The sequence below is a fragment of the Phodopus roborovskii genome, unplaced genomic scaffold (genome assembly GCF_943737965.1).
Source record: "Phodopus roborovskii unplaced genomic scaffold, PHOROB, whole genome shotgun sequence".
Classification (NCBI taxonomy): domain Eukaryota; kingdom Metazoa; phylum Chordata; class Mammalia; order Rodentia; family Cricetidae; genus Phodopus; species Phodopus roborovskii.
Window position 1 is genome coordinate 13238956 of NW_026126460.1, and position 22857 is coordinate 13261812.

The 22857-nt window shown below is 40.5% G+C and overlaps 1 protein-coding gene across 1 annotated transcript in view; it reads left to right on the forward strand.

Annotated features, from left to right (window-relative positions):
- Nucleotides 1-20596: 20596 nt before the first annotated feature.
- Nucleotides 20597-22857, forward strand: part of Unc80 (unc-80 homolog, NALCN channel complex subunit) — a 195664-nt gene continuing 193403 nt past the window's right edge. The window contains exons 1-2 of the mRNA XM_051190388.1: nt 20597-20740; nt 21672-21720. Coding sequence (XP_051046345.1) covers nt 20649-20740; nt 21672-21720 — 141 coding nt within the window. The 5' untranslated portion in view covers nt 20597-20648. The remainder of the gene's footprint in view (nt 20741-21671; nt 21721-22857) is intronic.

The window sequence follows — 22857 nt, forward strand, 5'->3', positions numbered from 1 at the left end:
TGGTGCCCCATGAAGATAAGGCAAGACATAACAACACCCATGTTTTGCAAATGAGCCCCAAACCCTATGTTAAGGTAATGTATGCCCCATCTTGGTGCAGTGGTGCCCTTGGGCTGCTCAACTCAAAGTACATCTGTAATAAATCCTTTCATTGTGCTCGTCACCATCTACTGTTCTTTGTTCCAGGACTTAAGAGCCTTGGATTCACAATGATACCCACTGAGCCCCAATATCAGACAACATCATTAGCAGGATGCTGTCTGTTGTCAGTACCAGAAATTTTAAAAGGTTTAAATATAGGTTTAATTTCTTGGTTCAATTAATACATAGGCAGGTCATGTGCCTGCTGTGTTCATTTTGCCTAGAGAACATAAGAAAACATCTAGTCATCTCAGGGTATGCTCCAACAAAGACCAAAGTCTGATTTCACAGAAGTCCAACTTGGTGAGACCACTGGGTTGATTGAGCTTTCTTACTGAGCATAGGTAAGCATGGTTGCACAAAATTCAAGTCACCCCAACCTCATAGAAACTATATCATGAAGTCTCATTTTTAACTTTTTGCTTTACTTTTTGTATATGCTAGCATCTTCTAAGATCACTTGTAGCTAGAGGAGGGAGTAATAGAATCCCAGGAAAAAGTGTCCTGACCATTCTTGGTAAGGGTCAATACCATACATCTAGCTACCATTGGTTAGTTCTAGAAAGGTATCCAATTATGGTTGGAGGAAAAAGAACCACCCTATACTATCTTAGGCATGCCTGGATCTAGCTAGACACCCAAAATCTTGGTCAAGAGCCTCTCTTTTCCCAGCTCCGGATCTAGTCATCAAAGACATCACCAAGAAATTTTTGTTTTCAATTTTAAGTTGGGCTTACTCGGTGTTGTGTTTCATCTCAGTCAGGAACCCCCTTCCATGACAGACACTAGAAATTCCAGACTCCACAACACACCAATGAAAACCTCATTCCTGCTAGTACTGCCACACAACTCACACTTTAAAATCATGGAAGTTATCTGCATCTCCTGCCCCATTATGTTATTTAAGGTTACAAAACCAACTCCATCACAGGCCACTGGCACATGAGGAGCATGAAGGTACAAGAACACCTTCATCTGAGGCTCCGCAAGTTTTTGTGGAGGTACCATGCATCACCATGGCTAATCCAGGCTGTTCCTATCAGAAGAGGAACTGATAACTTTAGGCCACATCATCCACTTAGAAGAGCTGCCGTATTTAGTCACCTCTGGTTACTTATGGTTAAAACATAGGTCTACACCTTTAGGCCTGATTCTGACTATAGGATCAGGCCACACATCCCTGAAGCTTTCTCTGGAACAAAGGTAAGGAGTAGTTTGTTCCATGACTTAACAGCTCATAGTTTGTGGTACCTGACTCTGTCCAGGTTCCCTGTCATGTATGTCCAATTCCTGGTACTATGCTTAAGGACAAGAATTTCTATTGAATTCTCTATTGTCAAGATTATCAGTGCTAACATTGAGGCAGCATTGTTACACATGTTAGAACTGTGTGATAGAGTGATGGTACTGGTAAAAGAAATATCTTCATATTAGACATTTAGAGTTCTAACTTGACTAAAACCAACTTACAGTCATTCCCAGAGTTTCAACTCCCTCCCTTTAAATAACAGTGTAGATTTAGTGCAATCTGGCCAAAATCATTAGGGTACACTTTAATGTTTTTTCTTGGTTCTAGAAATAAAACCAAGCCCTTATATATGTAAGCAAGTGTGTTGGAGTAATATCACATCCAGTGTGTGTGTGTGTGTGTGTGTGTGTGTGTGTGTACTTTTGCTTACATTCATGCTGTCCTTCAAAGAGTGTTTTGAAATGAAGGGTTAGGTTACATTTGTTCAGTAACAATTCATAAAGAAATTTGGATTCCTTTTTATTGACAAAGCAAAGATAATTTTACTTATTCTGAGAAGAGAACAGAAATGTGATGTAGGATGACAGTACAAAGGTACCTCTTTTCATTGGTCAACTGGTACTTTGAGAACAGTGACCCAAATCATTCACATCTAGGTAGCCTTCAACACTTCACAACCTAATTCTCTAAAATTTTCAAACTGCTGAGGACTTTGCCAGTTTTTCTTAAATATGCTGAAGTATCAGAGACACGCTTTTTGAAAGCACACTGCCCACTTCCTCAAGCTGAAGTAATGGACTCATGGCTTCCTGGTGTGCTTTGTTTTGGTTTGTGTTGTTGCTGCTGCTGTTTTGTCAGCACAGTGTGTTTTCAAACTCAAGAAACACCCACATCCATCCACACACACACACACACCCACACATACACACACACACACCCACACATACACACACACACACACACACACACACCATGATTTGCACCTTGCATTCTCTCCATCTGGTCCTTTGATATTTATGAGATGGGGCCTGTCCTTTTGGCCACCTTCCAGTTTTAGAACACAAACCTGCACCTTTAGTCTGATTGCATGGCCTGAATCAGGCCATGCATCCCTGTGGCTTCCTGTTGCATAGATAATTAAGAAACAGTTTGCTCTGTTGCTTAACAACTCACAATTTACCGTAACAGGCTCCACCATGCTCCCTATCATGTATGCTGTGCTAAACTAAATCATGTAATGTGAGACCTTCACTATCTTATAGAAAGTCAGAGACTTCTGTTAGGGTCCAAGACTCCTCAGATGCTGGGAATGTGGCCTAGAGATGAAAGCTGCTGTCTGAAGACGCTCTGCTGGACTCCTGTTGCCTGCCCTCCTCTCAGGGTGGCTCTCTCGCTGTGTCTGATTCTCTCTCTCTCTCTCTCTCTCTCTCTCTCTCTCTCTCTCTCTCTCTCTCTCTCTCCCCTCTCTGTGTTAGTTCATTTATCCCTACCTTTTTCTCCTTTAAAAACCTCCCATGTCACCACCCCCCAGCCCTTGCTCTCTTTCAAATTCACAGCCTCTTTTCAAATTTGTGTGTGTGTGTGTTTGTGTGTCCCTAAACACATGAGTACAACCTATTGAGTCTGAATAATATTACTTACAGGTGTGTTTTCAAGGCTGACAATTTGATGTTATGTAACCAATTGGTACACTCTGGTACACTCTCCCCTGGGGAAGAGTATTTCTCCCATTCTCAGCTTCCCTTATTTATCTATAGTTCCTGTCTTATGAGCTCTCCCCATTCATGCAAGCATGTCTATTGGTGTCATCCTTGCTCAAGTCACATTGGTGAGACTTTATGGGTGTAGCTTCTGGCATTTCTAGAAGACACAATCTCATGGAAGATTCACTGCTCCTCTGGCTTTTACAGTTTTTCTACCTTGGTACAGGGGTTGCACTGTAGATGTATGAGTTAGGACTAGACTTGACCACTCTGCATTGTGATTGGTTGTGGTTTTCTGTAAAGGTTCCCATCTGTTGCAAAGAGAAGTTTCCTTGAAAAGGGACAAGTACTACACTTACCTGTTGGTATAAGGAGATGTATTTAGAATGTACTTAGGGATTATTTAGTCTAATAAAATGGCAGTTGTACTACTAAGTTGCATGGGAACTCTTCCATATGGGCCTCCTCTGACCTTCATGGGCTTCTTACTCTAACAACTCTAAACCTGGAGAAGCTCCTGTCATAACAGCATCCTTTAGCCCTAAATCTCGAGTCACCAGCTTTCTCCTGAATACTGGATTTCTGTACCAATCTAATGTTTTTTAATATCTTTGTCTCAAAACCTAATGGACCTCGTTTAAAGGCCCTTTAATTAGCCCTTTGGGTATCTTCATTAACCTATGGCTAAGAAGCTAGTGTATCCCCACCTAAACAGAAAATGTGGCTCACAAACAACACTGAATTTCAGCCCCAAAAACCCCTTATCAATAATCTTCCCATATCAAATGTTCTTCAATATGGGTCTTTGGCTGTTGAGACAAATCCTTGATATTATTTCCATTGTTAATTTTCCTACAAGAGGGGACAATTTTTACATTGTCTTACTCACTGCTCTATTGCTGTGAAGAGACTCCATGACCAAGGCAACTCATTGAAAGAAAACATTTTATTGGAACTGGTTTACAGTGTCAGAGGTTCAGCCCATTATCATCAGGGCAGGGAGAATGGAGCATGCAGACCTGGGGCTACATCAGCTACATCTTGATCTACAGGCCAAGAATAAAGGAAGAGGAGGGGTGAATATTGGGCCTGGCATGGTCTATTTAAGCCTCAAAGCCACCCCAGTGACACACTTCCTCCAAGGAGGTCACACTTCTTAATCCTTCTCAAGTACTGTCACTCCCTACTGACTAAGGATTAAAATGTAGGAGTTGGGGAGGGTTGTTTTTTATACAAACCACCACACACATTTATTTTTTGTGACCTGATATCGATCAACTTAGCCACTTTTTCGTTTCTCAACCAAAAGAAGAGCATTTTTAACATTTTGTCTGTTTTGTACTTTTAGCTAGTCTCTTGATGTAGTACCTGTGGAATAGAAAGTAGATAAAGGCCATAAACACTGAGTGTCACTGCATGGTCTTCTAAAGTCCTAGAGGCATTCAGGGACAAGTGAAAGAAACTTTCTCCAGAAGTCATCAGAGCTCTGAACAAATTGAAGTCCACACTCACACAAAGGCCCTGAAGGACAGGGAAAAGAATGTACAATGGACCAGAAGGAGGCTTCTTAAACAAAGGCAGAAAGTTATAAATAAAAGGACACATTCTGAACATAAATTCACCTGAAATTTGCATGAGTTCAGGAAAAGAGATCCTGGAGACAGTACTCAATATTTTAACATGTTCTGAAGTACAAACTAAAGAGAAGTTTTTAGAGATTTTTGACGATTAGGAATAGCATTAGTTCATAATTTTAGAATATTAATTTTAACAGCAATGTCAGGAATAGATCAAGAGCAGAGATTATAATTGAATGCAGACATGACTAGAGCTTGGACTAGGTAGAGGAGTGACAGTCAAGTTCAGGTGTAATGAACAAGATCAGGATAGCTTTAAATAAAATGATAGAACCTAGCATATGAGATGATTAACAAAGAAGGAGGAGGAGGAATGAGGCTTAAAGTTTAGTAATCAAATAGATAACAACTGTTAAGTAAACCATGTAGAAAAAGAAGAAGCTGTGTTCACAGAGATCCCATCAGAGATTCTCATCTTTGGCAGAGGTGGAATGATAACTGCAGGTGGGCTCATGATATCAGCACTTGCTGTATGATCATCATACAGGGATCATCTCTAATCTAGCTCATTATTAATAATGGTCACCAGTAGAGCTAGCCTTTAAAGCAGGGAAGAAACCTCTTGGTTAAAGAAGTATACTAGTAAGAAATGACAGCAACAGCACACATCCCTCACAGTTCATTCTAAGCTCTTGTTTTTCTCCAACTTTAGGTACTATCTCTTTGGGATGAGTCTAGTTGACCATAGATATGTTGGTGACCTAAGCCCCATGCAGTGTCTGCTTTTGGTCTCTGTAGATTTTGTTTAGAAGAAACAGACACTGAATTTTAAAGCCTCTCACAGTTGTATGGATCTTCATTAGGCAACTGTGATTGTGACTGTGATTGTGATTCGTTTTGTTTTGTTTTGACCCTGGTTTGGTTGGTTGAGATAGAATCTCACTTTGTAGCCCAGGCTAGGCTCAAAGTCAAGTCAATCATCCTGCCTTGGCCCTTCAAAAGCTAGGATTAGAAGCATGTGCCACAATGCTCTGTTTCTGAGCCTGTTATGTCTGAGGTTGGCAGAGGGTCTTTTTGTTCTCGTTTCCCTACTTTCTCTTCATATTAATGCAGTACAAATAAGATGTCTTGGTTCCATATACTTTTGCTTGCAGGCGAAACATCTGGTTATTTAGCAGTAATTCTCAAGCCATAATCAGAGCAAGTTTGTTAATTTTTCAATGCCATAGGGATTAACTTTTTCATCTGTTATTTTCCTATTGAACAAGGTTAATAATCTTTTCAGAACTTTGGGAAATTCCTCACATATACATGATGAGAGTCCTCAGGAATGGATGAGTTTATGTAAGCTGTACTCACAAAAAAGAGAAAAACATTAAGAGTGAGATGATGACAGAAGCCATGGGGGTTAGATGCTTCACAGTCTGCAGTGTGAAGGATGTGAGAAATGAGATGCTGGGTGGGGACAGAGCACACAGTGACTTTGCAGAATAGTCAGTGGTGAAGACGAACAAGGTGACTGGGCTTCACCTCTTCATTCCTACATGTAACTGGGAAAATTGCATATCAGAGTCCTTTCCAACAATGTGTATTCTGCATCTCTGAAAGGGCAGCCTGAAATGCTTCCCAACCATACCTGAGGAACCTTGATGTAAATGCTTTCCTCTTGCAAAGCCTCTCATGCATGGAGAGAAGGTATTTGTCAGCACTGACAATGGAAAAACAAAACACTAAAGCTTCTCTGTGCTTTGACCTCTCACTCTGTCCTGCCAGTCGCTATTGGTGAATACCAGCTCCTCCCTGCACTGCTTCATCAGCGTGTCCACTATGGGCTGACATGGGACTGCTATCTCAGACACCAGCTTTAAGTAAATGTGAGTAGAATTGTTTGCTTGTAGAAAAACAAGTGCAAATGAAAATCTCCAAAAGTCTGAAGGGGCCTTAGTGAGTACTGAGGCCACATTAGCTCAATGAAATTGAGGGCCGGGAGGGAGTAATGGAAAAGTGTCAAATGCGCTTCATTACTGATTCGCCCACCCTGTTAGAGTTAGTTCTCTAGCCACAGAAATGGTCGTAATAATTCTTGCTTATATCCTAGTGTTCTAGTCAATTAGATTTCCAGAGTAATTTGTGATTCTCGGATGAAAATGACTGAGCTTTCTCATTTATACATTGTAAGGGTGGAGCAAGATGGGTTGATAGATTTCTGACAGCCTGCCTCAGGGCCAGTCTGGAAAACTGGTTATTTAATTTATAGGGATATCTTCTCTGGATAGGCTTCAATGAATTACACAATCACAGAACCATTTGTTATTTAATTGCCTTAAAATTATTTTCTATTTTGACTCTTATGTTTACATATGCTACAAATAACCTACATTTCATGGTATGCACGTCCTAAAATTGTTAGTTTTTATTGTATTGGTTAGTGAAATATTTCTGTCAGCTCAGTTATGAAAGTGGAGGGACTGAGTTTACAGGCTAGCTCTTAGCTCTTGCACAGAATGTTATTCCTGCCTACAACATTTCTTGGGTGCTAAGGAAATAGCACCCAATTCAAAAAGAGCATATTCACAATCATGCAGCTTATGAAAATCAGGAAAAGTCTAGGGAGAGACTGACATTCACTTTCACTTTAGAAGGAAATATTTCACTGATATTAAAACAAAAATCAAGCTCCAGGAATAGTAGCTCACGCCTGTAACCCCAGCACCCAGGTGGCTGGAATATGAAGGTCATAGCAGGTTCAAGTTATCTTGAATTAAATAGTGAATTCTAGGATAACCTGGACTTCAAAATGAGACCCTGTATTAAAAATAGTACTTAATAAAAGTTCCTAGGAGTTGTTGAATTGAAGATAGTCATAATTATGAGGGTTTCTTATACCTATAGCCATATCATTTCTGAAAACTAGGTGCTTGTTTTTATACCCACAATAAAATGATACTGCCCCACATGGATTTTAAATTAACTTTTACATTTGCTTTTGTCAGCATTTTATATTTCAATTGTAACATCAATTGTAACAATTGATGAAATTTTTTTCTCATTAAATTTCAAGGGATTAAAAAAAAAGAATCGAGGCAAATAATGTGTCCTAGTTACTTTCTACTCGCTGTGGTTATTATGATGACCAAAAAATAGCTAGGAAAGGAAAGGGTTCATTTGATTTACTGGCTATGAGTAGGTTTTTCCCTGCTGGTCTGGACTCACCACCACCGTGCCAGCCCCAAATAACATGCAGAGACGCTGTATTAGATATAATTCTGTTGGCCTGTTACTATCATTTCTTATTGGCTAGCTCTGCCTTAAATATTAACCCATTTCTATTAATGCAAGTATTTCCACATGGTCTCATCTTACCGGAGAGTGGGCCAGGATCTCTGTTTTCTCCAGTCTCTCCATGCTGACTCCCCCCTACTACTTCCTCTCTCCTCCTTGTCTCCTAGTCCCACCTATCTTGCTTTCCTTTTTGCCAACAGTGCTTTATTCATTAACCAATATAAGAAACATATTTATAGAATGACATCTCCCATCAAGTTCATTTGATCTACTGGCTATAGCCCAGCATTGAGAAAAGCCAAGGCAGGAACTCAAGACAGAAACCATGGAGGAACACTGTTTACTGGCTTGCTCCCTGTGGCTTGCTCACCTTGCATCCTTATACCACCCAGGACCACCTGCCAGGAATGGCACAGCCCATAGTAGATTGGGCTCCTTACATATGTTAGCAATTAAGAAAATACCCACAGGTCAGTCCAATGGAGGCAATTCCTCAATTGAGGTTCCTCTTTCAACCCTGAAGCCCTGAACAGATTCAATCACAGGTCTACACAATTATTTTCTAATAAGCCAAATTGCAGCTACACTGTACTACAGGCTGTGTGTTCACACACAGCCTCTTTGTTTTCTCATTCCATGTGTCATGATATAAAGTAGAAACAGGCAACACATAAATAAATGAGTGTGGCTGTGTTCCAATATCAGCTTACTCGTGGGAACTAAAATCTAAAGGTCATACAATATTTACATTTCAAAATTTTATTCTTTAAAAAAAAACTTTCCCTAAATAGACAAAGGATGTGATTTTCCCCCAGCTTTGGTAGCCTAGGACCTGATTTGCGTATGTATACTGATATTGCATACAGTCCCTGACCCTGTATCTCACAGGCAAAGGAAGAGGAAGATCATAGATGAGGGATGACGCACTGAGGAGGCACTGGTACCCTCAGCCCGAGTCAAACATTCTGCCTTTTGTTGTCCAAGGTGGCTTCAAGCCCTGTTCTTCAGCTTGGTGTCTGTACAGACTTAAGTAAATTGGCTTCTTTCAATATCAGCTTTTGCTTATCTGTAATGAATCTAGAATCAGCCAGAGAGTACCTGTAATTCATACAAAGTAACTAACTGTCAATATTATTTGCTGTTCTTGACAATTCACAAATCAAATGTTGCACTGGAATATTGGGCACATGGATGAAAATGCACAGACCAGCAGGTATTTAATAGGAAATAGTATTTTGCTTCTTTCCTCAAAATTAACCTGACATTCTGTACCTTGATGTAATTATTCCTTTACATCTGCCATTGCTTTTAGAGTGAATGAACATCTTCAACATCTTATTTACTTAGTCATTAACATAATCCTGGAGGCTTATCGTCTTGCCATATTTGACTCAGAAGACTGATGGGATATAATTTCTAACATTATATAAAATATGGCATGTGAAGAGAAAAGTCTTAAGTTGAGCACAGGTTTCTACCAAATCCAGGCAGCTTTTGTCTATAACCAGATGAATGGCATCATATTTGAAAAAAAAAAAAAAAACCAGCCACTTTTCTGATGCCCCTATCCTGGGGCTGCCATTGAGTGCTGGATCTCCTGGTGGTCCAGGGTGGATCTTACCCCCCACAGCATAGCTCTTGTTACTGTGATAATCATGGCTTACACCATGACTTTTTGTTCTCTCAGCTCCTTTACAGCCAGTGTTGCTAAAGTCCCTGTGGGTCAACAGCAATCATCTGTAGACTAGACATCATGAAGACCTTGATTGACTCATTGAGCATTATTTGCTCTATGCAACATATAAAGGCCTATGGAGGCCCATGGAATCTGGAGTGAGGGAAATGGAAATAAATATATTCACATATAAGATAAACCAGCACTTAAATTTAAAATTCCAAAACTAGGTAGCTATGTAAATATTGAGCATATTTTAAAGATATGAGTAAGGCAGACAAACTGGGTTTTGTTTTATTTGGAATAATATCTTTATTAATTCTTCAAGAAGTTCTTATAATGTATTTTGATCCTAGTGAACTAATCCTATTCTTCCTATATTTTTTCTAATATGTGCCTAAAAGACTATGAAATTTGTACTCTTTCCTGATCAAATGTTGGTCAAAGGCTTGAAGACAAAAATAAATAAATTGTTTATCTTTGGAGGGCATCTTTATTATGTATTTGTGGTTGACAAAATTCTGCTTTCTGGGCTTGTCTTCTTACAATAACTAGTTTTATTTTGTTATAATCCATAGTCATATTTTCATGTTAAAATAATAACAGATAAGTGTTTTATGTCTTCAATACATTCAGCTCTTTGTCCTGTGCATTATTTTGCATCCTACTTGCACATATAAACCACCTTCAAGGCTTTATAGAAACATCTAGAATCTTGCCTCTCCCATTAGAGAACCCATGTGCTCCAGGATGATCCTTCTATATTAATGTCCTTTAAGGTTTTTTTTCCCTCCAAGTATGAGTCCAGGATTGAGAACCACTAGTTAAAAAAAAATACTCAATGTATTCTAGAAACCCAGTTATTAGATCTGTAAGGGTGTGATTCATGTTATGATAGACAAAGGAATATTGACCCAGGTGCTCCACACTCATGACCAAGAAGCAAAAATCTCCATACAGTGGGAAATGGATATTCACAGAGGGGTTTGGGAAAGTTTATATGATCTTGAGTTTTGTTTTTGTTTTTTTCAGAAAAGTAAACTTCCAAACAAGTCCTTACATTTAATTACATTTGGAATGCTTGTGACTCCAAACTCACTTTATTACCATAACTTTTTGACATCAGGAAAACCCACATATTTATTTTACTTCTTCAGTAGTTATTGTTTTTACCCCCCTTTTTTTTTTTTTTTTTTTTTTTTTTTTAACAGTGTGAGTAGCAAGGGCTTCTCTGTTAGCTTCCACTCCTCTGAGGAAGATAATCAATTCAGTTCCACTGTTGGGTCCTCTGAGAGCAGACTCCCAGACACAGTTTAAGGAAACCAAAGAACAGAGGAAAAACTCTCTATGGGAGTCAGGCCTTCAGATGGGTGTTGCTGAGTTGGGAGTAAAGCCGCCATTTTGGGAGAGGAACTTGGCAATAGACGATATAAGGAAAAGACCTAGAAAAGATAATGCTACAACCACACTGGTCTCCCTGACTGTCTTATAAGGAGCCTCGAGGTCAATGGCTCCCTTCACTAATTAAAGTAATTCTGAGATTTGAGCCAGTTGCACACAAGAGAGCATTTCATGAATAGAAACTACCAAGAGAGTTGTTCTAAATTGTTATTTTATTTTATTTTATGTGTGTAAATGTGTTGCCTGCTTGTGTATCTGTATACCACATGAATGCTTATGAAGTGGACATTGGATCCACTGGGGCTAGAGTTTAGATGGTTATGAGCCACAATATGGGTGCTGGGAAATGAACTCAGGTCCTTGGAAGAGCAGCCAGTACTCTTAACAGCTGAGCCATCCCTCCAGCCTGCTGTGGAACATTTGTTTAACTATGTGTCTTAGTTAGGGATTTCATTGCTGTGAAGAGACATCATGACTACACTGACTCTTATAAGGCAAACATTTAGTTGAGGGGACACTCTTACAGTTTCAGAGGTTCAATCCATTTTCATCATGGCAGGGAGCATGGTGGCGTGTAGGCAGGCATGGTGCTGGAGCTGAGAGTCCTTAGATCTTCATAGGCAGGCAACAGGAGGTCATCAAGTGACTGTCACAATGAGGGAAGCTTGAGCAAAAGAGACCTCAAAGACTGTCCCCATAGTACACACTTCCTCCAACAAGGCCACACCTCCTAATAGTGCCATCCTCTTTGGGGGACATTTTCTTTCAAACCACCACGCTATGCAAAGATGTGTTGAATTGTTTAACTATGTAAAAATGTGTTGCATTTTTTTATGTTTCAGAATATTTATTTAATTGTGTAAAGATGTGTTGCTGTTTTATCCTGCTTGCCTAAGGCACCTGGTTGGCCTAATAAAAAGCTGAACAGCCATTAATGAGGGAAGAGGGATAGGTGGAACCTCTGGGCACAGGGATTAAGTAGGAAGAGGAATTTAGGATCAAAAAAAAAAAAAAAAAAAAAAAAAAAAAAAAGACACAAGAAAAAGAAATGACAGGGAAATGCCAGGGGCCAGATAGCCAGACACAGAGGAAGCAGTAAAGTAAGACATACAGAGAAAAAAAAATAAAAAATAAACAATAAAACAGCTTAAAAGCATAGAGGCAAAACAAAGATGAATAGAAACAAGTTAAATTAAGTTAAAAGAGCTAGTGGGACAAGCCTAAACTAAAGCCAAGCTTTCATAATTAATAAGTCTCCTTGCCTTTATTTGGGAGCTGGTTGGTGGCCCAAATAAAATGACAGCTACACTAACCCTTATCAATATAACTCTTATGATCTCATAATCAATATTCTTTTTAAAATATAAATTGTCCCTGCAGAGAAGAGGTTTAGCTCCTCAGAAAGCATAGGTCTTTTCATTCTCTTAACTGATGGTGGCATAGAGGAAGCTTTTTAAAAAAAGATTTCACAGATTAACAGGAAAAAAATTAATTGAAACAGTTTTCAAGGGACTATAGACTGTAGCAGCCTCCATTGAAACACAGTACAGAGTGAAAATACACAAATCGTGGTCATCACGACATGACAAGCACCATATGCAATAATGGAGACTGAGGAATGAAGTTGTTTCCTGCTGCAAAAACAGTAAATAAAAATGAGGGCCTGGAAAAATGACACTAGTGGTTAAGAGTACTCTCCACACTTGCAATGAACCAGAGTTCAGATCCAAGCACACATGTCAGGTGGCTCATAGTCACCTTGAGTTCCAGCTCCAGAGTACTCGAATCCTTCTTCTGGACTCTCCAGGCATCTGCACTCATGTACACATCCACACACAGACACTCATACACATAAACAAAATATTAAAATAAATCTTTAAAAATGATTTAGGTAACATGGCTTCCAGTACCAGGAAATTATCATACAATTAAACACCACATATGTAATTTCTTATAAGATGATCAGATCACAAAGGGTGTGGTTAATGTCATGATAGATAAAAGGATATTGACCCAGGTGCCCCACACTCAGGTCAAAGCACTGTATGGGGTTTGGGAAAGTTTGTACCATCTTGATTTTTATCAGTAAGGGAGGTTACTCTAAAAGTAAAGAAAATTTGTTCTAAAACTGTTCTTTATGTTTACTTATAATCACAACAATTTAAATATGACTTAAAAGATAATTCTATCTTGATTACAAAATGTGTATTTCTTTTGCATTCTTAAATCTCCATAGAGGAAAGAGATCTCTGTATTCATGAAACATAACTGTATGATAACTGATAGAAATTAGTGGCCTATAGAAAGTCCTGTAGTGAAATCATTAAAATTAAAGCCAGTACAGAGATCTACCCTAGTCTGGGTCTGACCACTCATGTTTAATGATTTCTAAGTGGTGTTCAGAGCTAGTATCCACCCTGGGCTCCACAGCTCACAGTTTGCGTTGCTGAGTCAAATAAGCCTGTGCCTCAGGGAGGATGTGTTGACTAATAAGCCCCATGAGATGTGAGCAGGAAACAGTGTAATTGGAGTGCTGCGGCCTCTTCTCCACTATGTGGTTTATATAACATGGACTCTGACAGTCACCACCGGCTCAGTGCTTCTCCACTTTTCCCGAGTCACTCAGCCGAGAGCTATTGTAGAGTAGAACGTTTACTCAAAAATGACAATGAAGGCTAAGGTCTAGGGAAGTTTGTTGGAAAGGCCCACGGCTATGCCATCAGGTCAGGAACGTAACACTAATGATTTCATAGAACAGACAGTTTTCGTGATTATGTAAGTACTTGACAATTTTTTGACACTTCTCCTTGTTGGACATTGGGGTTTATATTGTTTCCTCTCAACTCTGAACTGAAGGTGGAATGCTGCTATGTGGCCTTGAAGCTAGGTTGGAAAAGATCCCTAACTTCTACCAACCTCTCCTATGATAACCTTCTCCCTCCCTCCCTCCCTCCCTCCCTCCCTCCCTCCCTCCCTCCCTCCCTCCCTCCCTTCCTCTCTCTCTCTCTCTCTCTCTCTCTCTCTAAGTGAGCAGTTAAAATTTGACTACCTGAACCCACCCTTAGTAAAGGCATGTGCGTATGCTCCCTCAGTTCAAGCCCCCAGCTGTCAGCCAGCAGAAACAACCACCCATGTAAGCTGTCTTAGCCATGCAGCCCATTCACTTCTTTAAAACACAACAGCCACAGCCACATCTTACTAAATGAGAGATTCTGAATAAGAACTGTTGTGTTGAGCCATCCCAGACTCCTGACCCGCAGACCACGGGCACAGTAAAAATGTTTAATTTTTGCTGCTGAGATTTTGGCCTAGGCATTTGTTATACAACAGTAGAAAACATTCTAATTCATTTCATCCTCAGAACAGCTTTTCAGAGTGGATGCTCTTTATTCTTTGCACCAAACTTTTTAGCTTGACAAAAACATAGGCTTCATTATGACTTTACATAACATGTCATTGTATTTTGTGCCCATTCAGCCTCCCATCAGCCTTCCTTAAACTCCTTTGTTCACATTTATCTGTCCCCCCCAAGTAGTCACCCTTTCTGGATGCCATAGTATACGTACATACATGTCTGTCTGTCTATATACGTACATATACGTTCTACATAGAGAAAAATGATGATCATCATCTGGACTGTTTCACTTCAATGATAAATATTTATTTTGGGAATGCTTTAGAAGCATCTGTTTTTCTACCTGGAATCATGGTTATTTTTAATCTTTAACCCTGAATGAATATGATTTAATTTTATTTTTCACAAATATTCCTGGTACTTTTGATAAGACATATTCCTTGATGCCTTTTAGATTTTTTTTTAAATATTTCTAGGTGGGAAACAGCTTAAATCTTAAAATATATATATTCAGACAATGATGAACTCTATAATATACAAAGCAGAGAAATGTAATAAAAGAGGAAGGAAGAGTTTAGGTATGTTAGTAAGCAATTTTAGATAAGAAGGCTGCACTTGGGCTGGTGCCCAGGCAATGAGGATGCTGAGGACAAAAAGATCAGCGGCATGCCATCCTGAAGGGGTCAGTATATATGTATAGAGTGAAAGGGCAGGAGAAAATGAAGAGAATGAAGTCAGATTATGGAGAGACCCACAGTCTATAATAAGGAGCCAAAATGAGGATGGATCCTGGATGCAAGACGCATAAGATATGTCTACTTCTGCCTCTTGGGAACAGATTTAAACCTCATCATCCAGGGACACAACATCAATGTAATTATTCACATACTTCTGACACTTAAGCACATGGTACAGCTACCATGTTTCACTTTCAATTTTGAAGACATTGCCACTGAGTTAATGGAGTTTCTTACCCCAAACTGTTCTGATGGATTACCATGAACATGGTTCAAGTTATTCTTATCACTCTCATGCACTTGCATAAGTGTTCCAGACTTGGTTTACTGCAGCAATCTTTTCTGAAAACCCAGTCAACGGTTTTCCTCTGTTCAGTTTATCTGCCAAGAATGTTTATTTTTGTACACATCTGGCAACTTGGCATCTGGTTACTGTCAAAACACACTTTCTTCTACTAGAGAGACTAGGCTTCATGGATGATATGTATTAAAATAGATCTTTCATTTCCTCTTACATGCTTCTAAAAATTCAGTAACCTCTTATCTCTTTGGACCCAAGGCTATCCCTCACTTGAGACCATCTTTGGGAAAGTGCTACATTAAATACAGCACACACAGTGAGATATCAATAACTCTTATAGAGGCAGAGCCCAGTCATTTACTATAGTGATTGCTATTGATTAGATGAACTGATTCTTGGCTTTCTTTAACATTGCTCACCTAAGTTGGGAAGTAATGTATGAAAGAATATAGCATAGAAAGCACATCTGGAGTGAACATGTTGCTTCCCAAAAGGTAAACGAGGAGGAGCATGGTTTCAGGGGTATCTAAGGAGTAAACTCTATTGGTAATATCGGTTCCCTGGTAAGATATTGTTTGGAACACTGACTTTGACAGTGCTTGTTATAGATTTCTCACGTCCTCCACCTGAGGAATGGAAAGTGACATTAACTCTTCTTGTACTTCTACCATTAGCAGTGCAATTCCTTTCTGTCCTTGAGACAGTCTCATGAGTGTGAGTCATAGCATTTCTTCAAATACCCCAACTATTAAACACTCATCACTACGCTAGAAAGTTGGAGCAGAACTTTGAAGTCCGTCCTTACAGCTTTTGCTTCACTACTTTCTTCAAAACAACGAGTGAGCTACCTAATCTTTCTGTTTTCTCATCTTTGACTTGTTTAATTCTCTTGTTTTAATGAATTGTTGCATTTAATATAAACCTGGATAAACAACATACATTTGAAAATTTCTATACTCTCACCATCAAACTCATTGCTAGGAAATGACTGTCAATCCATTCATAGCTGACATAGGTCTTTTCCTGTTAATTTCACCTCTGCTAGTCTTACTTTATAATTTTCAATAACTTGTTTCTCTTTAAAGGACAAAAAAATATAACAGGTGTTAGCTCCATCAGAACTTGTTTATTGAATATTCTTTCTTCAAATAACTTCGACATTGCCTAATTTGTTAACTTTCTTGCCTGTAATTATATTATGTTAAAATACTGACAGTACAGCAACTTTAAAAGACAGTTTGTCTCCTTGCCCACTTTCTTTTGTGACAGTCTTAAAAAAGTATCATGTTTCTGTGTGGCCAGTAGTAAACTCATTATATAGAACAGAGTGGACTTGAACTTGTGGCAATCTTCCTGCCTCTACCTCATGAGTGATGGGATTCTGGGCACGTGCTACCACGAAATTAATCAGTTTTATTGTAGAATACAAAAATTAGGCTCTTCGGACTTAGAACCAAACACATTGAGAACTCATGTCATCTGCAAACAAATTCTATAGAAGAATTTGTAGAAATTTAATTCACAGTTGTTAGAAGTGGAAGCAGCTGAAATGTCCTTCTGTAGGAGGCACATTTGTCCTTGTGCTCACAGAAAATCACTAGGAAAACCAGGAATGTTAAACACACAGGGTTGTCTCTTTGAAGGGAGACATGTATAACCTGCTTTCTACTCAGAAGGCTGGGAATAGATGTGGTTAATAGCCTGATGGCCTCTGTGTGGACAGGCTGCACCTGCTTCCCCAGACCCTTATCTGAATCTTGTCTGTCTCAATCTATAGCGATATCCTCTTCAGTACTGTTATCCTGAAATTATTTGTCTTGATCTCATTTCCTCTGTTCATCTATAGAACCTATCTTTATGGAGGATGCCACTTGAACTTTACAAAAGTTTTGATTTAGTCATGTCTTATACTATTTTTTTTATGCACATGGGATTGAGTTAATTGTCACAGAGAAACTTTTTTTGCAGATTGTGTTGTACTTAAATATGCTTAAAATTAACTTCTCAAGGTCAAACTCTCAAAGTTTGAACTAACTACACTTGCAGAGTTATGCTGAACCAAACTGCCTCCTTATCTCTCCTGGATCAACATTCCCTGGCTTGGGTGGTTGCAGAGACCCTCGAGTCTATCAGTGGACACAATGAGATCATGTTTGGTAATACAAGGAAATGAGCTATCATGCTGCTAAAAATGGGAGAAAATTTAAACACACACACACACATACACACACACACACACACACACACACACACGTGAAACAGCCTGTCTGAAAAAGCCACATATTGTGTGATATTCTGGGGACAGCAAAACTCTTCAGGGAGTAAAAAGATCAGTGGTTGCCAAGGGTGAGCAGAGGGAAGTAAAGGAAAATGGATAACCTGAGCATAGGACTATGTGACCAAATGAAACTATATTATGTGCTACTGTAATGATGGATGTGTGGCATTATTGGGCAAATACAGTCAGCACTACTACAAACTATAGATTTAGTTAATAATGTACCAATATTAGTGAATAAATAATAAAGATTATACCACAATAATGTACAATGTTACTATAATAGAAAAAACTTGGGGTAGAGGACAAAGGAACTTGGCGCTATCTGTTCATTTTTGCTTATTAGCGTGAAACTTCTCTAAGATATAAAGCTATCAACATTTTTAAATCTAGAAGGTTTATATAAATCTCTTTATGGCAGTGCTTAGAATTTCTAGGAGAAACTGTGTATGGACAGCCAAGTATGGGAATCTAAGGCTACTTTTGAATTCTGCTAATGGACACTATTTTGGTCTATGTGTTCTCTTTTTGGCAACATCCTTTCTGACCCCATACTAAAGTTGATGTCTCCTATAATTCCAAATCAAGCCCCTCTTTCATTTCCTATATATTAACCCAGATCTCATTTGTTGTCATGGTTTCAGTGACTTTCTATGTAAAACTAACCACAAAATTGTTCTTTCTACCATATTACCTCTTCCGAAGTCCACGGGCAGTTGTCTAGTTCTCCTCTGATGGTGATCATTGGGTCTCCAATAACGAACCAAGAGTAGCTCATTAATGCCCACATACACACACGTGCAAACACAAACATCCTCCTCTTGGTCTACTCTTTCTTTTAAAATGAAGTCACCATATATTAAGTTGTTTTGAAGATTCGGCTGGTGTTCTATAATGTGAGCACAGATAAGAGATTGCACCTTACCACCACTGGAGGCCTTGGCACACTTTTCCACTTTTGAGGGGTGTAATATACCCAGCAGACAGTGGGTCAGAGCCAAATCGTCTTATGTGTCTGCCACTGCTGTTTCCCTTTCCTTGTAACCTGCCCCCCCCCTCCATGACCATCAAGCCCTATTGTGTCTATCATGTAAATTCAGTGTCAGGACACGCATAAAACGCTTGTCTAGTTCCTGTCCTAACTCTCCTAACTCTTTCCACATCAGCCACACACAAGGACACTATTACTTCACTGTCAGTAGGTTTGCTTTTCAACAACAGACACCTGTCTGTATTTTCTTCCTTGTCCTTCTCATGACTGAACCTGTGCTCATTGCTGTAAAACCCTCCTCTGCATGTGGCTGTCTTCCCTTAAACAGTGGGAGCCTTTTGTGGACAAGAGTCAACATAAAAATACTTCATGTTATATAAATATACCTAATAAGTATTCATCGAATACTTTTTATCCAGTCTCTTATCTTAGTCTATTTTAAGATCTATATTTTCCTGGGTGTGCATTTCTACAATCCCAGCACTTAGAAGGGTGAGGCAGGGGGATAGCTGAGAGTTTGAGGGCAGCTTGGTCTCCCTAGCAAGACACTAAAGAAAAGAAAAATGAAAAGTTTATTTCTGGGTTTTAAAGATCACTATGGAAGTCTGCTCCCTGGGGAGAAGAAAGGGAATGGGATGGGGGTTGGTGGGGAGAACAGGGGAGGATGGGAGAACTGGAATTGACATGTAAAACAAACTTGTTTCAAATTTAAAAAAAAAAGAGAGATCACTATGTATCATAGAGTTTTCTCCACATGGACTATGCATGTTGTTATCAGAGAATATCATGTCCTACCTCTTAAGATAATGGCCTAAGATCTGACTTGCCATTTCAAGTAGTGTAGTGGTATCTCAGGGGTATGGCTATTTTTTGGGGGGGGTAAGGTGGGGGTGCTTTTGTTTTGGTTTGTTGTGGTCATCTACAACATTGGTTTTGTAGTCAGCTTAAGTCACCCCAGCTCACCTCACCACCACTTGTCTCAGTGTTAGATAATACTTGTTAAAGGAACATAGCTATAAATTATGTAGTCATTTGATACAGGGAAGGAAAATGGCAGCTATCACGGGAGTGAACAAGACCACCAAATTGCATTTACCGGCTTGTAATGAACCATGCTTCTCCACGTGATTCAAACGTTGCCTCTCAACTTGCAACTAGATGAAACCCACACTGATTAGTGTGTTCCACCTCTGCTTCGGTAAATCAAGCCAGGCTGACTTCTCCTTACCAGTGCAAAACCAATTCTCACACAGGACAACTTCTCCGTTTTCTCTGACTTGTCACGCCTGCCTCCTGCCCCGATTTCATTTTCTAGTCATTCCCCCACCTGCGTTCTTCCTGCTAAACCCGAGATGGACCGCTGACCTCTTTGCAAGAGGTGCGAATGATGCCAGAGTTAGCGACTGCTCTGCAGCTCTCCAAAGCTCCTCCTCCCCAGAGGTCGACAGTGCTTCGGACGCAGAGGTTGGGGAGCAGGACAGCAGACACTCGTAGGGTGCCCTCCGAGAGGAGCAAGCAGAACCCTGGGTGCCGAAGAGGCCGCGCGGGGGACCGGCGTGCCCGTGCCATGCGGAGCCTGGACTCCCGCGGCCACCCCGCAGCTGCAGCCCCGGCCCCCGGCTCTGCTCCGCGGCTGGGCCGCCCGGCGCGGGCCGCTGTCCACAGTGGGAGGTGCTGAAAGCAGGGCGCGGGGGCGGCGGGCCGGCCGGCTGCTCCGAGCGCCCCCCTCCGCGCCGCGCCGCTCCTCCGGCCCTCCCCTCCTCCATCAGCCATGTTCCGCGCGCGGGGAGGGCTGGGGGAAGGGGCGAGCGCCGGGGGCCGGCGGCGAGGAGAGCCGCCTCTGCCTCGGGGAAGGAGGGGATGAGAGCTGGGGGGAGCAGCGCGACGAGGAGGCGGCGGCGGCGGCCGGCGAGGAGCCCGCGCTGGGTTCTGCGGTAGGACTCCCGGGAGCCACCATCATGGTGAAGAGGAAGAGCTCTGAGGGCCAGGAGCAGGACGGCGGCCGCGGCATCCCGCTGCCCATCCAGACCTTCCTGTGGCGGCAAACCAGGTGAGGGGCGCCGGGCTGGGGGCGCTCGGGGGTCGCCGGGTCGTCGCCACCGCAACCACCCTGTCACCGAGGCCGCGCCACAGCCTGCAGCTAGCAACGTCTCTGGGGTGGAAAGCGAGCCCTCTGCACCCACTTAAAAGCACGCATTAAAAAAAGAAAAAGGGGGGAAAAAGAAGAAGAAGAAAAAAAGAAAAGAAAAGAAATCTCACTGAAGTTTGACAACAAGCAAATTGGCCGTTTTCAAATAAATACATACATTATCGAGGGGGTGGGAGGGCAGAGAGCCTAGGCAGAGGGGGCGGGGAGCTAGGAAGGTAATTGGGACTGGTTCCGCTCTCCTCCAGTTCCCCCTCCATCTCTTCTTGCTGTAATCCCTGCCTGGTGACCTGTTGTTTTCTAGCATGTTTGACATATCTGCTGTGCCCACTTGTTAACCATATTTGCTTGGATTCAGTCAGTGTCATCTTCCTGATTAAAGCCCCGGAGCAGTGATTTTTGATAGATTTATCTCACCTGACTGGGCTTGACACCCATGCCATAAACAGTAAAGGGCTTTCTTGTTATTTTAGAGGCCGAGTACATATGAAAATAGATGCTGGGAATCATGACCCATATCTGTGCTCATTTTTCAGTTTTTAAGATAACTGCACGCATGGGGAATGCACCACTTCTAATCACGGACGATTTAGAATCCGATTCAAAATAAGAGTGGTATGGAAAATTGTAAAGAGCTATGTCTTTTTCATGTATGTAGTTAATGTGCAACAGCAAATGTCGTCAGCTGTCCAACAGCTGCTCATTAACAAGCTGTAAAGAAGCATGAAATTTTGAGTTTTGTAGCGACATGCCCTATTTATTGAAAATGTAATATAAAGATGCTTTAAAATAGTTTTGCTCATGTTTATAATGAAAACCTTTGCTAATTTTTCAGTGCATTTTTGAGGCCTAAGCTGGGGAAGCAATATGAAGCCTCTTGTGTGGTATGTGATTCTTATCATTTAATGATTATTTCCATATTCTGTGTGATTATTTAAACCAAGGAAAGACGGAATCATCTTAACTCCACAAGTTAATTCAATTGAAAAATATTAGTGAGCATTTATCATGTACCAGGCACAGTTCTACTGTTGGAATAGGGTAAAGACATAAACAAAACACAGTGTTTGCATTCTAGCATGAGGCAGAAAGACCACAGAAGAATGTATACGTAAAATATATGATAAGATAGATGGTGATAAGCACCATGGAGAAAAGTAATAATGCATATTAGACAATCTATAGTAGGGGTTTTATTCTATAGACAGTTGGTGGATATAGCTTAAGTACTAATGTGATGCTTGGGCAGACACAAGGGATGAAGGAAGGAATTCCATCTTGAGAGGTGAGCAGAGGGAACTACAAAGGACCTTAGCATCAAGTAGAGATAAGCCAGAGGAGTGGGTAGGATTGAGGAGGCAGTAGAAGAAAAGGCAGAGAATGTAGAACTAGGCTCAGGGGAGCCTTTTAGAAAAGATTGAAAAGTCAAATCATTAATCAACAAAACAGAGACAGTTGTGCACTGGTTATTCATACAATGAATGGCTGTGAAGTTCTTAAATAACTTAATAAGCAGTTCTGTACTTTTTATGACTTGCACACATTCTGCAGGTCTGAAAGTGAATTGTTCAAAATCATCAATGAAAACAGTGCTATTAATATTTATATAGGATGAAGTGAACTTGTCCCGAGGTTCTAACAGAATCCCATAGCCTTATCAGGCATATTTTGCAAACTGAGAAAATAAGACACAAAATCATAAGCAAAAATGAAATTGATCTTAACAACTCCACAAATGGATTTAGATTATGTACAGTAGAGTGGGAAAGCAGAAAGCTGTATGTTCCCATGCTTCCAAACATATTTAAATGACTGTATGGATGATCCTCCAGGAAAGACTTCTGAAGTGTGAGATCCACAAATTATTGTGCCAATCAACTGGAGAGTTAAACATGCATGTGTACACACACACACACACACACACACACACACACACACACACACACAGGTATTGGCTTTATTGGATTATCACAAAGATACTTTCAAACTCACCTTCCTTTTCAGTATTAGTGTAATTTCTT